At 41.6% G+C, this 15,751-nt stretch overlaps 1 protein-coding gene across 23 annotated transcripts in view; it reads right to left on the bottom strand.

Annotated features, from left to right (window-relative positions):
* Positions 1–5,545: 5,545 nt before the first annotated feature.
* RAP1A (RAP1A, member of RAS oncogene family) overlaps positions 5,546–15,751 on the bottom strand; it is an 80,446-nt gene continuing 70,240 nt past the window's right edge. For all 23 annotated transcript variants that reach the window (XM_042252352.2, XM_060412610.1, XM_060412579.1 and 20 more), the window contains 2 exons: positions 12,612–12,727; positions 5,546–9,562 (listed from right to left, as the gene is read on the bottom strand). In XM_042252352.2, the coding sequence (XP_042108286.1) occupies positions 12,641–12,727 (87 nt within the window). In that variant the 3' untranslated portion in view covers positions 5,546–9,562; positions 12,612–12,640. The remainder of the gene's footprint in view (positions 9,563–12,611; positions 12,728–15,751) is intronic.

Here is a 15,751-nt window from a genome sequence, read left to right as displayed (position 1 = left end):
TCCCTACCCTACACTCTGCCCCCATCACTCTCTGAAAGCATCTTTGTTACTGGTCAGAGAGGTCTCCAAGGAACAAAGTGGGGGGAGCCTTTCCTGGGCACCTATTCCTCCACACAGTGCTTGGGGCCAGAATAATCTGACAAGGGGCCATGACTGCACCTCCCACTTGGCCTTCCTGTTGGCCAGACTGGGCCCAGGGCCGAGGAGGGGGCAGGATCTCTGACCACAGGTCTCAGGCCGCACTGGCCACACTCCCTGGCTTCCTCTCCACAGACTCCATTCCCCATCTGCCCGTTCTTTGGCCCGCCAATCAAGACAACCACCCTGTTCCAGGGACACAGAAATCATTGCCCACAACGACCTCCTGCATGCTGTGCACCTCTGCCTTTCTCCCAACCACCACCCAGGCCCTTGGTCCTGCCCTCGAGTTCCTCCCTCTGGCCAGGGAGAGGGCGTTTGGGCACAGCAGATGGCACCTGGTTTGTGGGGGCGGGTGTCCCCATCCAAGGGAAGAATCAGGTTTTGTTTTCTTGCTTCCTCCGCTTTGCACATGTCACTCCCCTACTGCTCTCCCCTTCCTCCTGTGCCTCCCTCAGCCTCCTTCCTTACCTCCTGCTGCTGAAGGCGGCTGGGGGCGGGGTGTGTATGTTGGGGGTGGGGTGGGGGGGGGGGGGGGTGCTGGAGCACGCAGCTGGGAGGAAACGCTGCCTGGGATCTGAAGGAAGCATCTTCAGGATCCTGTGACTTCATCCTCACTTGTCCTGTCTCCCGTGGTCGTCCACAGGCCCAGCCCTGCCCTACAGGCCCCAACGGACTTGCTTAGCCTTGTTTCTGGGCACTTCTCATCCCCCCACTTAACGCTCTAGGGAGGTGAGCACTTTGTTCCAAGCTTGGGCTTTTTTATGCCTTTAGGTCTTTGACCTGTTGTTACCTTGCCCACTGCCTCAGACCGGCTGACTTGTTACTGTCTTTCACGCTACAGTTTAAAGGGCATCTCCTGTGCAAACCCCTCCCTGGAGGCTGTATCTGTGCCTGCACCCAAACATGGGACTTATTTTGTAAGTCAGCCCAGACTGTGAATACCTCCAGGGCAGCAACTCCTCTTCCCCATTCCTCTCCACATGACCTCCACCCCTCAGAGGGAGCCCCCGGAGTGGGCTGAGCCCAGCTCCCGCATCTCTTGCTTTAGACAAGATCAGCAATCACAGCCTCTCAGTTGCTTACCCAGGCCCAAATCTCACTCCTCAGTTCACTCCCCAGGAGAGGGGAGCTGGGCCCATGTCACCTCCATGAGAGCACACTCCTCATCACAAACCCCCTCCCAAGCTGCTGTGCGGTGCCCTGGGTCCCTGGCCTGTTCCTTTGGCATCTCCATACTGGCTTCTCAGGCCAGTTCTATTGTAACACTGACCGTCTGGGGAGCCCTGGCCCCCCTCCCTGCCAGCGCCCTGCCCCTAGCTTGCTGTCACGGGGACCCAGGGCTCAGGCCCTGCAGGTGAGCGCAGTCACTTCTCCCCCACGCCTGCTCCATCCTGGATGACATGGCTTTTACCCCAGCCTCCAAGTTCTCTCCTTTTCTACTTGCTCTGTCTCCACAGGTCTTCCTGACCTGGCTCATCTCCTTGTCCCTTTTGGCAACATCTGACCCCAGTCTTGTGTACCCTGGGAATTTCTCTTAACCTGCTTTGCCAGGGGTCCCCACCCCTCCTGGGGACATCAAGTCTGCCTGATTCTCCTTCCCCCATTGTGACTGTGGAGGGTCAGGGTGGGGCAAGGGGGAAGGAAGCTGAGAGGTGGGTGTTGAGCGCCTTCCCTACCTCCAGTCCTACTACTGGCCACCCTCCAGACATTGTCTCCCAGGGGCTGAGCTGCCAGCAAGGCAGCATGCAAACTGTTTGTGGAGATGTGGTGGGAAAGGGGAGGGTATCAGGCACAGACTTTTTTTTAAAAGCAAGAAGCAACAGATTCCTCCAAATGGTGTGAGGACAGTAACGAAATCCCTGCATAGACTCTGCTCCCTGAGCAGACGTGCCAAAGCTGGTAACTCCGTCCCTGATGCCCCCAACTAGTCACTTGAAGCCTTCCATGTGCACTGCGCCAGGACTGACCTAGGGAATCCTGCTCCTGTCAGAACCCCTGATTTGCAGTCCAAGTATATCAATTTATCTTCCAGAAAACAAGGGTTCAGGTACAACTGCATCCACAATTTCAAGGGGCCAAAGAATTCCAAAGCTCCTGGTCTTGGTTTCAGGACCCTACCAGGAATACAGGGATCAAATATCTTCTTTAAACTTCTCCATTAAATGCATCCTCTTCCAGGAAGGCAGGCAGGGCCCAGTGCCTACCGAGTCCCACAATTTGCCAACCTAGTTCCACAACTCCAAGTCCCACTCTCCAGAATAGGAGGACTGTTCAGTTCAGTTGTTAAGTCATGTCCGACTCTTTGTGACCCCATGAATCGCAGCATGCCAGGCCTCCCTGTCCATCACCAACTCCAGGAGTTCACTCAGACTCACGTCCATCGAGTCAGTGATGCCATCCAGCCATCTCATCCTCTGTCGTCCCCTTCTCCTCCTGCCCCCAATCCTTCCCAGCATCAGAGTCTTTTCCAATGAGTCAACTCTTCACATGCGGTGGCCAAACTACTGGAGTTTCAGCTTTAGCATCATTCCTTTCAAAGAAATCCCAGGACTGATCTCCTTCAGAATGGACTGGCTGGATCTCCTTGCAGTCCAAGGGACTCTCAAGAGTCTTCTCCAATACCATAGTTCAAAAGCATCAATTCTTCGGCGCTCAGCCTTCTTCATAGTCCAACTCTCACATCTATACGTGACCACAGGAAAAACCATAGCCTTGACTAGATGGACCTTAGTCGGCAAAGTAATGTCTCTGCTTTTGAATATGCTATCTAGGTTGGTCATAACTTTTCTTCCAAGGAGTAAGTGTCCTTTAATTTCATGGCTGCAGTCACCATCTGCAGTGATTTTGGAGCCCCCAAAAATAAAGTCTGACACTGTTTCCACTGTTTCCCCATCTATTTCCCATGAAGTGATGGGACCAGATGCCATGATCTTCGTTTTCTGAATGTTGAGCTTTAAGCCAACTTTTTCACTCTCCACTTTCACTTTCATCAAGAGGCTTTTTAGTTCCTCTTCACTTTCTGCCGTAAGGGTGGTGTCATCTGCATATCTGAGGTTATTGATATTTCTCCTGGCAATCTTGATTCCAGCTTGTGTTTCTTCCAGCCCAGTGTTTCTCATGATGTACTGCATACTTATGACCTCCTTAATCCTGGTGGCTCCTTCAAATTTCCCAACCCATCCAACTGGAAAGACACTAGTGATGCAAAAGGCAAGGTGAACAGGGGCTACAAAGTTGTGGCTTGTGGCTTTGCTTTTTACCCACAAGGGAAGGTCTGGATGATGGGATCGGGGAAAAGAGCCTTCTCACTCGAATGGTAGATCCCCAGAGAAAGGAAGGGCCAGAGGGGTTGCTGTTTCCTGCTGTGAAATAACAGTAAAGAAGGAGAGCTTGGGAGCGTGTGACGGTGTGAACTAATATTCACTTCATGCCCACCAGGTACCAAAGGTTTTGAGGGGAGCAGACTTATGTCAGGTGAAACAGAGGAATACAAAGCAAAAAAAGAGACTTTACTCTTCAGTCCTCTCTAAAGTCTTTAAGTCTTAAAGTGTTAATGCTGGTTCCCTTCTAAACAGAGTTTTGTTTGGGAACGATCATAACCATATGCCTGAGATCATCGTCATTAGAGAAAGAGGGAAAATGAAGGGAGAAATGAAGGCTGGGAAGATGACTAGAGTCCCTAGAGAGTAAGCCATACCACCCTGCAACTGCCATCCTCTCCATTCTGGAAATCTCCATATGCCTGCCCTCTGCAGGACTCACCCATATGATGCTATGTGCTTGCTATCTGCCTAGCTCAACCTACTAGCTGCTGACTTCTTGTTTCAATGACTGTCACCATGTGGCTCCAGCCTATCTTACATTAACACCAGCTGAAACTGTATCACTCCTGGTTCCTTTTCTGCATTTGCTTTTTCCTGAAATCAGCCTGTATGTAACATTCCCACCCCATCTCACCTGTTGAAGATTCCACCCTTTAAAGCCTTCTCTTGAAGCATTTCACATCTCCCAGAACAGAAAGCAGCTCTCTCATGCTACTTTGCTTTACGGTACTTTTATTAGTTCTTTGTGACCTACCAGTTTCTACACCACATGCTGTTTCCCTTCTGCCACTATAGCTGCCCATGCTACTATTAGCACACACGCGTGCAGATTCACCCAGCTTAGGAGTAATCCATGCTTGACATCTCCACTGTCTTTCCTTCCATTTTCTCTTATATGCATTCCAGATACTGTCCCCCACCACTCTACTGATGGCCCATCAAGGTCACCAGTGACCTCCGTGTTCTTCTTTGCTCATTTTTCATCTCCCAACCTCATGATTGGGTCTGTGGGTCTCTTCTGACAGTAAGCTATCTTAGTGATCCTACTCAGCTTCACGTTCTTAAATATTAATGTAAATGTCCTGTCTGGACCTCCTTCTCTGAATGCCAGACTTGTATCTAACCACCTATTGTACAACTCTAGAATCTGACGCAGTCTTAAACACGTGATATGTTCAAAATGGAGCTCCTGTTCCCCTCCCACACCTGTTCCTGTCATAACCTTCACAACCTTATCAGCCAAAAATCTTGGAGCCATCTTTGACTCCTGTCTCTCTCACACACATTCTACGTGTGTCAGCACTTCCGCTGGCTCCACTTCCAGACTTGATTACTCAGTCTCCTAATTGGCCTCTCTGCTTCCATCCTGGGCCCTCTATAGGTTATTCTCAAATCAATTGCCAGAGTCATCCTGAAGGCAGGCTGACTCAGAGCATCTTATATCCTCTGCCAAAATCCCTTCCATGGATTCTGCTCAGTAAAAGCTGAAGGAAATCTGCCCCCACCCAATCCCACCACCTCTGTTATTTCCTATTACTCTCCCCCTTGCTCCCTCTGCTCCAGCCACACTGGGCTCCTTGCTGGTCCTCTAACACATCAGGCATCTGCAAATACTTCCCACTGCATGGAAGACCATTTTCCCCCAGGCAGGTATATGGGTTGCACATTTCAAATATTTACGCAAGAGTAACTTCAGTTAAACCTAAACCTGTGACCACTACCACATTCCCTCTGCCCCAAACTGCTGCCCCTTTACTCTGCTTCTCTTCTCCATAGTGCTACACACACACACACACACACACACACACACACACATCCTTTTGCCACCTGCCAGAAACTCCACAAGGGAAGGGATTTTGGTTTGTATTATTCTCTGATGCACTCCCAACAAGCAGGTCAGCAGCTGGCAAACCGAAGAGGCATAGTGAATATTTGCTGATAAGCCTGTAAGGGTCATACCTTGTTCTGCTTTGTAAACCCTACAAGAATTTTTACATGGTTGAAAGTAGGCACAGGAACTTGCATTTGGTTAAGCTTTTAAAAGTGCACTGAAAACAACACCTCAAAATAAGAGTCACATCACTGCTTAAAATGGGAAGTTTTATTAAGATTTTTCCTCAATAGGAACAGCCAAGCCCATGCTTCTTAAGAGAAGCGATCAGCAGGAAATGTGTATCACATCTTGGGCCCAGAATCACAGGAAACTTAACAAGCTCTTGTTGATGTCTGCAAAATAGAATTCATGCTGCCTCCCAGAAAACAGAACTAGGCACCCAGTTCGAAGTCTCCAGCTGTTCTCAACAAGAATATTTAAGCAAGATATGGCATTAGATGAATGGACTATATATTCAACAAACCCAAGACGAAGCTGTAGTAAGAAAAATCCACTTTGAAGGCAATGTCGATACTACATTTTCAAAAATAATTTGCATTTTTTACATTTTTGGAGAATAGAAATGCTAAAAATTGGGTGGCCAGACTGCCTCAAAGCTCACATTCATTTCCTTCCTGGCAAGATGGGCTCTTTCCAGACCCTGAACAAGCAACCAAACCACTCTTCCCTTTCAAGTTTGGAGCTGAGTCAAGAGGGGCTATTATATTTTCACACACATTTAAGTAGCACCTTAAGTACAAGACCCAAATAAAACAAAGGTTTTGTTTCCTTCCTCCAAATACCTGACCAATTCTTCACACTTTGGTTTCACAACACACATATTTATGAATGTATTTTACACCCTCTAACATTCTACTGATTGCTTACAAAGGAAAATACTAAGGTAATCTTTATATCTTTCTGTCCCTCAGTCCTGAAAACAAAAATTGGATCATGAGCTAACAAAGACATATGTACCTATGAGGATAATGAGGCAAAATTTGAAATTGGGAGGTCCAGAAAATGAAGCATGTTCATATGTGGAGAAAAACAGTCCCAGGCCAAGACATATGTACCTATGAGGATAATGAGGCAAAATATTTGCAATTGGGAGGTCCAGAAAATGAAGAATGTTCATATGTGGAGAAAAACAGTCCCAGGCCAAGTATCTCATTCTAATAAAGTTGGTAATAAAGATTAGTATATTCCCAAGGAGTTAACTTTTTCCGAGTATATTCTAACTTCTAAGAAGCATACTGTTTCACCAAGGAATAAAAGGCATCAGTTATGATGGCAAATCAAGGTGCCAGAGATCCGTTCAAAGTTGCAGGGGAAGAGAGTAACACCAATATCCATCGCGAAACATTTCTAAAAGAATTTACCCTGTGGCCACACTGGTGAATTACTATTCATATCTCAGATGAATTTCTTATATCTTCTCTGTCCAATTAAAAACTCATGAGGGAAGGCCTTTTATTGCCTCTTGGTGAGGCACACAGTGTTTATAGAATAGATGGCTTTAATATATACTTTTAACTCAATGCTGGCAGAAGCGTTAACTGATACTGAAGCTCCCCCTGGTGGAGGGTAAAATTACAGATTACACATTTACTGTTAAGTTTTTAAAACTAAGATTGTTTGGGGGCACTACTAAGCCATTCACGTTGTCTGTATTCAAAGTGGGAAAGAGTAAACAATCACCTATGATATCAAGTCTCCTTTAAATCATAATATTACTCATATAACCAAAGTTATTATACTTTAAATAGTCATAAATACTAACATGGTATCAGTTCTTGAATATTTACCATATGAGACTCATATAATCTCCCTGAGGACTTCTAAATTTTTATGCTATAAAAATACACCACTATTTTCAGGTACTCTTCCTATGGAACCAAGACTAAGGACTTCACATAGAGACATTATAAAAGCACACCCATCTCACTTTCTGACGGGATAGCTTTCCCTCTTGCTCAGCAGTGGCAGATTTCTTTCAGATAGCGATGCATATCTCTGATTTTAGCTGGTCCTGCTCTGCACACTACTGTGTGCCAGAAGGGCATTCTTCTTCACAATTCTACCTTTATCCCAAGTGGACTGTTTAAGATGTAACAAATCCAGGACCTGTCATGTTCTAAAACAGAGGACATGGAGTTCACGCTACTCCTTAAGCAGACTGGAACTTGGGAGTTATTCTTAATTCCTACTCAAACTGGCAAATAACTACACCATCTGTGTAACAGGTAATATCTAGAAATGTCTGCTCGCTTATGAGATGTTTGTCTATGATTTTAAGTCCAAAGGAATGTTTGAGAGGTGTGTTTTAAAACAGAATGACTTTAGAGGACCTTAAAATATGCTACACTGACCTGGACAGACTGGCCCTAATGCTTATTTTTCAAATTTATTGCATTAAGGAGATTTTGGCCCCTCACTCCCAGACATGTATAACTGGATCAGCAGAAGGTAAGTATTAGGTAACTAAGTTTATTAGAAACTTAAAAGAATACAATTTCCAAAAATTTTTTTTACAATATTTTAACATTTTCTCAGGTTGGTCAGAACTTACATTTGAAATCTGATCTTTAAATGTCAATTTAGTAACTGATGGGGCTGACCACACTCCTGGAAAGTCTCTGCAAGGCGTGAACACTACTTCACGCCCAGTTGCAATGAGACAGCGTCTAGATCCCTGAGCAATGATTTAGACTTTCTAGGACTGGTCTCCTTGATATTCAGTAACAAGGCACAGGGTTTCCCAAGCTTCTTTCCTTCTCCAGTACTTAAGTGGCTAATGAGCTGTTTGGCTCGACTTCATGGCATACATAAGTCATATCCCTCTAGGTCCATGATCTACTTAAGCCCCAACTTCTGTAAAAAATGGAAAAAAACTGGGAAGGAAAAGAAAAGCACCACTATATAGCCAGCTAAAATTTTTAACTTAGCAACCTTTTCCATATGACCACCACTATACTACTTCTTATACAGTTGAAGAAAAAGCAACTGACACGCCCTTTATATGCTTTTTCACTTTCACCGACTTCTCTTAGATACTTCAATCTACAATACTATAAAGCAAATCTGAAAAATTTTACATAACATTTCATGGTGGACTTATACTCAACAAATTAACAATGGCAAAAGGATTTCCTTGATGAAATTACAAGCTAGGGAAGACTGGAAATAGTAAAAGTTAAACCCTGATACAGTGTTAAACTTATCTTTTTACATATAAAAATAATACACAGTGGGATATTTTATTCAATAAGATACAATCTTTAAGATCAAGAGAGAATATACAAAACTATTGTATGTAGTATGCTGTATTTTACTGTATAATAGGAATAAATATATATAGAACAGAAAGTGCGAGGTCTGCTCATAGAGAAATCACCATTTACTTAGGGGTTTAAAGCCAAGTGCTCTGCAGGTACCAGTCAGAAAGGAGCTACTGCTGCGTTTAAAACAATGTGATCATTATAAAATAAAGGCCTTAAATCTATAAACAATAACAAAAACACACAAACCAAATGAAAATGTACTAAAATTTAATCATCCATAAAAGCTGTAATTTAATCTGACAGTAAAACACAAGAAGCAATATTAGAGTTGGTTTAGTATATTATATATTTTAGCTTTGAAAGCCATAGAAATCAGTATCCCAGTTTTTTCCCTATAAAAGATCCATTTTTCCAAAGCATTATGCACAAACAATTTTAATTAGAATATAATGACAGAATGATATTTCATAATTTTTTAAATATAAAATGAAGTCAATGACTCAAAAAAGTTATCTGCTGCAATGAGTTTGAGGGGAAATTTTTTCATAATCTATACCATTACAGATAAAGTATAATGGTTCAACTTTTAGTGCTTGACAGGGAGGAAACATGATAAAAAGGTCAATATGAAATCATCTGATTATAGTAGCAATATCTAACATTTGAAATGCATCCATGCTCTTTTGTATAATCATATTAGAGTCAAGTATATTTATTTTCACATCTGTTATAACTGCTATTGCAAAGGAGAAATACTATTGTCTTATTTTCCAAGAGATATACACAGAGCAATTCTTTTCTCCAGGGAACTTGTGCAAACCAATATAAGATCTAAATTCTTCACATAATATATAAAACAGGAGAAGCCTCTTCAGATTTATTTTTTGAAGTCTGGAATGCTGGCACTTTCCAATTAGGCAACAGTTCTTCATTCCTGTAATCTAGAACATTGAATAGATACAGATATATATATATATATATGTATTTGTATGTATGTTTAACCTCTTAATATCAGACATGATAGTAAATACATATCTAATATTATATAAAGAAATGATTTTAGCTGATCATTAGATAACTAAATATATTAAACAGATATAGTAACAAGGTTATTTTAAACTCTCTCTAAAAATGTTTTTTAAAAATAGTTTTATTGTATTCAGTGTTTCACAATATATCCGGCAGTCCTGTCTGTACAGAGGAAAACAGTGATGATTTCTACCTCATTATCACCTTATTTTTAAAAGTTCCTTTTCTACTAAGAAAACAATTCATGGCTGCATCAACTTTCCATGGAAAATTCTTTAATTCAACCATTTTATGGTTATTATATTAGGGCTGTAAGTATTACTAAGTGTTAGCCATTCAGTCATGTCCATCTCTTTGAGACCCCATGGACGGTAGCCCGTCAGGTTCCTCTGTCCATGGAATTCTCTAGGCAAGAATACTGGAGTGGGTATGGAATGTATAGCTATTCTCTTCTCCAGGGGATCTTCCCAATCCAAGGATTGAACCTAGGTATCCTGCGTTGCAGGCAGATTCTTTACCATCTGAGGTACCAGGGAACTCCATATTAGGGTTACCTCTTCCAATTTAGGCTAGGTCAAAAATAGATGATACAGAAATAGCTGATGCCTATTTTCAAGGGCAGAAAATTCAAAGTAAGGATTACTATTCAGCAGAAAAGAATCAGGTTAAAGGAGTAATTTCCTGAAGATGAATTTCTTTCCTCCGTTTTCAAAAGTAGGACATATTAGAAAGAGACTAACACGTTTCAATATGATTTTGCCTAACGGCTAAGGCTAGATAAGCTGCCCTTAAGGTTCACATACTCTTTCTAAAAACACTTAAGAGTTGCTATTTAAATTTATTCTGTATCTCAGTACCTTTTAAATGGGATCAACATGGCACTTCAAGCCTATAATCACAGCAAATAGCTCTGCAAAGTATTCTGATTACTAAGTGACCTACTATTTGGTATTATCAAATAGGCACAGAGGTCCTGGGTAACATTAAATATATTGAAGGCTGAATTATCTATCAGTCTTAAGAATTTATGCAACCAGGATGAAAGTCTTATTTCTAGACTGAAGTCCAGATTTCTTTCCTCTAAGGTAAAACTCAGAGTAACACACTGCAGTGTGTGTATGAATGAATGTTCACAATCGGCCAGAAGATGGCACCTCTTCCTTTAAACATAAGCTAAAAGGACGTTTTCAGAGACCTGGAAATTCAGTGAGTCGGCTCAGATAATGATAAAAATGAGTCAGTCAACTAATTATAAAAGAGTTAAATACATTTCAGAACAGGAACTGGAGTTCTCTTTTCTTTTTACCTTTGTACCCTTCCCTAAAGAAATGCAAATAGCAGCAATTTTATCAATAATCTTCTTCAGAGAGCTGATGATTCATAGTTATAGACTTAAGATTTCACTAAAAGCCTAAAGCAACCATGTGGCCAGAAGCTGTTTTTCCAAAGTCTGACTACCAGAGGCAACCTATGAATTTTTCTGCTTTCCCTCTACTTTATTTCAAAAGGGGGCATAATTACTCAGTTGTTTTCCCTAAGAGAGATTTGTTCATATCTCTAAGGAAGCACATATTAGTTAATCTGGTGCTCTGGAAGAGGTAATCTACTAAATGGACCCAAGGGACTTACAAGAGTTAGCACAACCAACTCTCAAGTGGGGAACAACTGACTTTCCCCTAAGTGGACCAAGCTTAGTAACAGTCCCATAATTAGCATCAAATTACACCATAACCCCACTTCATGAACATATTGTTTCATGGTATGGACATGAGTCTGAGTAAACTCCAGGAGTTGGTGATAGACAGGGAGGCCTGGTGTGCTGCAGTCCATGGGGTTGCAAAGAGTCAGATACGACTGAGTGACTGAACTGAACTGAATGTTTACAGAGTTGATGAACATAAGCAGAAACTGTTCAGGGGATTTAAGTATATAATTAAAGAAAAACAAACAAATGGCCCCACACAGCCTGGTTTCCCACTTGAAAGGCAGCTTCAATGTTGCCACTAATTTCTCTCCAATGGGTTCACTTAATGAAAACTTAAGTGCTACTTGAAGTCAACTACTACTTAAGAGACCTACAGAAGAAACATGTGAAAGAAGTCAACCCATACCTGAGAGGAAATGACTACTAAAACTACACTGACATGCCAGCACACCCAGCAGAACTGCTCAAGTTACAAAAACTGGCAATACTAAATTTGGGAAGGATGTGGAATTCGTAAACCGCTAGTATGTGTGTAACCTGGTACAACTACTTTGAAAGACGTCTTAACAGTTTCCACTAAAGCTAACCACATACACAGTGTACTGTCTGGTCATTCAATTCCTACATACAGAAATGCATGCGCATATACATATATGTACATAAAGACTTGTACAAGACAAGTGCACAGGAATCATACTCGTTCCTGAAAAGAACTCAAACGTCCATCAACAGCAGAATACATAAATATATTGCCAGTGTAGTCATACAACAAAAATAAACTACTGCTATATGCAACAAGGATTAGTCTTAGAAACATTTTTGAGTGGAACAAGCCAGACATAAAACAGCGCATTACATGCTTTTGTTCCTGCTTAATTCAAAGACAGGCAAAACTGACTTCTCCCAGATGAACCACTGTCCCACTTCAATTCAGTATGAATTTGGGTGTGACTTTGGAAGGCTTTCTATCTATTCAACCACTATTTTTTGAATACCCATTCTATACTAGGTACTGGGGATGCTTTGGAGCAAAACAGATATGATTCTTACCCTCCCTCAGACAGCCTAGACCCTCACTAAGAAAAAGACATATTTTCCAACAGATGAACATATCTACAAACTATATAACACATTCACATTTACAAATTACAGAAGCCTGGAAATACCCCAATAGGTGAAGTGGGAAGTGGTTAACGTTGGGGAAAGCCCAACCTAAGAGGCTGAGAAAGGCATTTGTTCTGCGTTTAGCACCTTACCTGGCTCAGAGCTGCTGCTTACTGTGGGTCTAAAGCAGCAGACACGATTTCTTTTTAGGCTTCTTCTTTTCCACTGGTGTTTTTCTATTTATCTGTCTGACCAGGTCATAAAATATCTAAATAAAAGCAAGAAAAAAGTAGTACTTATTCATCCAGTATTTGAGACCTTTTCCCACAAAACAATCGATTCTGTTAAATATTATTCTGCTCTTGGGTCTGTATTTTGCTGCTTTATCAGCAGGTCTCAGACACTCCAGCTGATTTTCAGTCAGGGTAAAGCAGGACTTATCTATTTACAATGAGAGAAATACATTTGCTCTTAGATACTCAATAAAAAGTTAATAAAAATAATTAGTAGTGAAGAAATAAGAGAAATCACATTCTTCACAGAATCTTCTATGCTTCAAAAACCTAATTATACTTGCTTTATTTTTTAAAAATTTCAAACTTATAGAAAAGGTAGAAGACTAATACCAAGAACTTAAGTAATTTCTTCACCCATATCCACCAATTAGTAACATTCTGCCAAGTGTTTATTTTTCCAAAGAGGAAATGCAGATGGCCAACAGGCACATAAAAAGATGCGCAACATTGCTAAACACAGGGAAATGCAAATCAAAATGGCAACAAGACACCACCTCACATCTGTCAGAATGGCAAGCATCAAAAGGAATACAGATAACAAATGTTGGTGAGGATGTAAAGAAAAGGGAACTCTCATATATTGTTGGTTGGAATGTAAATTGGTGCAGCCACTCTGGAAAACAGTATAGAGGTTTCATAAAAAACTAAAAACAGAATTATCATATGACCCAGCAATTCCATTCCTGGGCACATATCCAAAATGAAAAACACTAATTTGAAAAGATACATGCTCACCAATGTTCATAGCAGCACTATTTACAAGGGCAAGATATGGAAGTGTCTGCCAACAGATGAATGGATAAAGAAGATGTAGTATACATACACAATGGAATACTACTCATCATGGGCTTATGTGCTCAGTCGTGTCCGACTCTTTGTGAGCCCACAGACTGCAGCCCGCCAGGCTCCTTTGTCCATGGGGATTCTCCAGGCAACAGTACTGGAGTGGGTTGTCATGCCCTCCTCCAGGGGATCTTCCCAACCCAGGGATCAAACCCGGGTCTCCCACACTGCAGGCAGATTCTTTTACCTTCTGAGCCACCAGGGAAGCCCACTAGTCATCATAAAGAATAATTAAATTTTGCCATTTACAACAATATGTATGGATTTAGAGGGCATTAGGCTAAATGAAGTCAGTCAGACAGAGAAGACAAATATTGTGTAATATCACTTACATGAGGAATTTAAAAAATACAGCTAGTGAATATAACAAAAAAACAGCAGACTCAGATGCAGAGAACAAACTAGTTGTTATCCATGAAGAAAAGAAGCTGGGAGGGGCAATATAAGGGTAGGGGATTAAGAGGCACAAACTATTAGGTATAAAATAAGCTCTAAGGATTTATTATACAATACAGAGAATATAGCCAATATTTTATACCTATAATGGAGTATAACCTTTAAAAATTATGAATCACTACACTGTATACCTATAAAATCTAAGATTGTACAGCGAGCATGCTCAGTCGCTGTCATGTCTGACTCTTTGTGATTCCATGGACCAGCTCACCAGGCTTCTCTCTCCATGGGATTTTCCAGGCAAGAACACTGGACTGGGTTGCTATTTCCTATTCCAGGGATCTTCCTGACCTAGAGATTGAACCCACCTTCTTGTGTCCCCTGCACTGGCAGGTGGATTCTTTAGTACGCCTCTATCTGGGAAGCCCAATATTGTATAGCAACTAGGTGAAAGTTAAAGTGTTAGTTGCTCAGTCGTGTCCAACTCTGCAACCTCATGGACTGTCGCTCACCAGGCTCCTCTGTCCATGGAATTCTCCAGGCAAGAGTACTGGAGTGGACTGCCATTCCCTCCATGTCTCCTGCACTGCAGGCAGATATTTTACTGTCTGAGCCACCAAAGAAGGCCATACAACAACTATACTATAAATTAAAAAAAAATGAATGGTCCCAAGATCACAAGCCTAAATTATTTGTTAAGGGGGATACCACTACCAAACAATTTATTCAAAGCTATAAAAGTGCTTCATTTATATTCTTTTCCTTCTGGTCCATCCTACTCAGTTCTATTTTCTTCAAACCATTTAATTCTATTATCTTATTTCTAAGAAAGCTGAAAACATAAGAATTTATTAACAAAAGGGTAGTTTCTGTTTCACAACTCCAAAACCCTCCAAGAACTTAATATGCATAGTGAAAGTCGCTCAGTCGTGTCCCACTCTTTGAGACTCCATGGACTATACAGCCCATGGAATTCTCCAGGCCAGAATACTGGAGTGGGTAGCCTTTCCCTTCTCCAGGGGATCTTCCCAACCCAGGAATAGAAGCTAGGTCTCCCGCATCACAGGCAGATTCTTTATCAGCTGAGCCACAAGGGAAGCCCATACTTATTATTATGCTTAATATGCAGAGCCACCAACAAAATCTCATTAGTTCCTCAGCTTTAATACATAAGCTATAAAGTGAAAAATAACAAAAGGATAAACTAAAATAGTAAATTGATCAAAACAGCACATTTCTTCATGCTAGCCAGTCTGGGTTTCTGGTACTAAACAAAATGATAACTGGTTTTGTTGTATTATCCTCAAGGATTTCTTTGGCAAATGGGGCCTACCTCACAGTAGCAGCTGGTTCAGTGATGAGGGCAAGTTCAAACTACGGTTATTTGGTTAGATATGCTGAAAGTCCTCAGCCTAGATTCTTCCTCATCTTTCTGAACTACAGAAAAATCTAAAAGGAACACAGAATAATTTCTTAATCCCTCTGTCACTCCTCAATTGGGATGTCTTGATTCCAATTATTATTCTAGCATCAGCAAAGAACAATTAACTCCTGATTGAGACTGATGTGATTCTGATACAGCTATGTGCTACTTTCAGAACACAACTTGTTCACAAAATGATGTGAACAAGTTTTAAAAAATTATATATTATATATTCTACGATATAGACAGTAGAGAATTAAAGAGGGCAATTTAGTTAAGTAGGATGTCCCTGTATGATCTCAAACGAGCCCAAGAGCTGAATTGTGTTAAAGTA

The sequence above is a fragment of the Ovis aries genome, chromosome 1, assembly GCF_016772045.2.
Source record: "Ovis aries strain OAR_USU_Benz2616 breed Rambouillet chromosome 1, ARS-UI_Ramb_v3.0, whole genome shotgun sequence".
Classification (NCBI taxonomy): Eukaryota; Metazoa; Chordata; class Mammalia; order Artiodactyla; family Bovidae; genus Ovis; species Ovis aries.
Note: the sequence above shows the minus strand (reverse complement) of the source record. Positions and strands in the feature narration are given on the sequence as shown.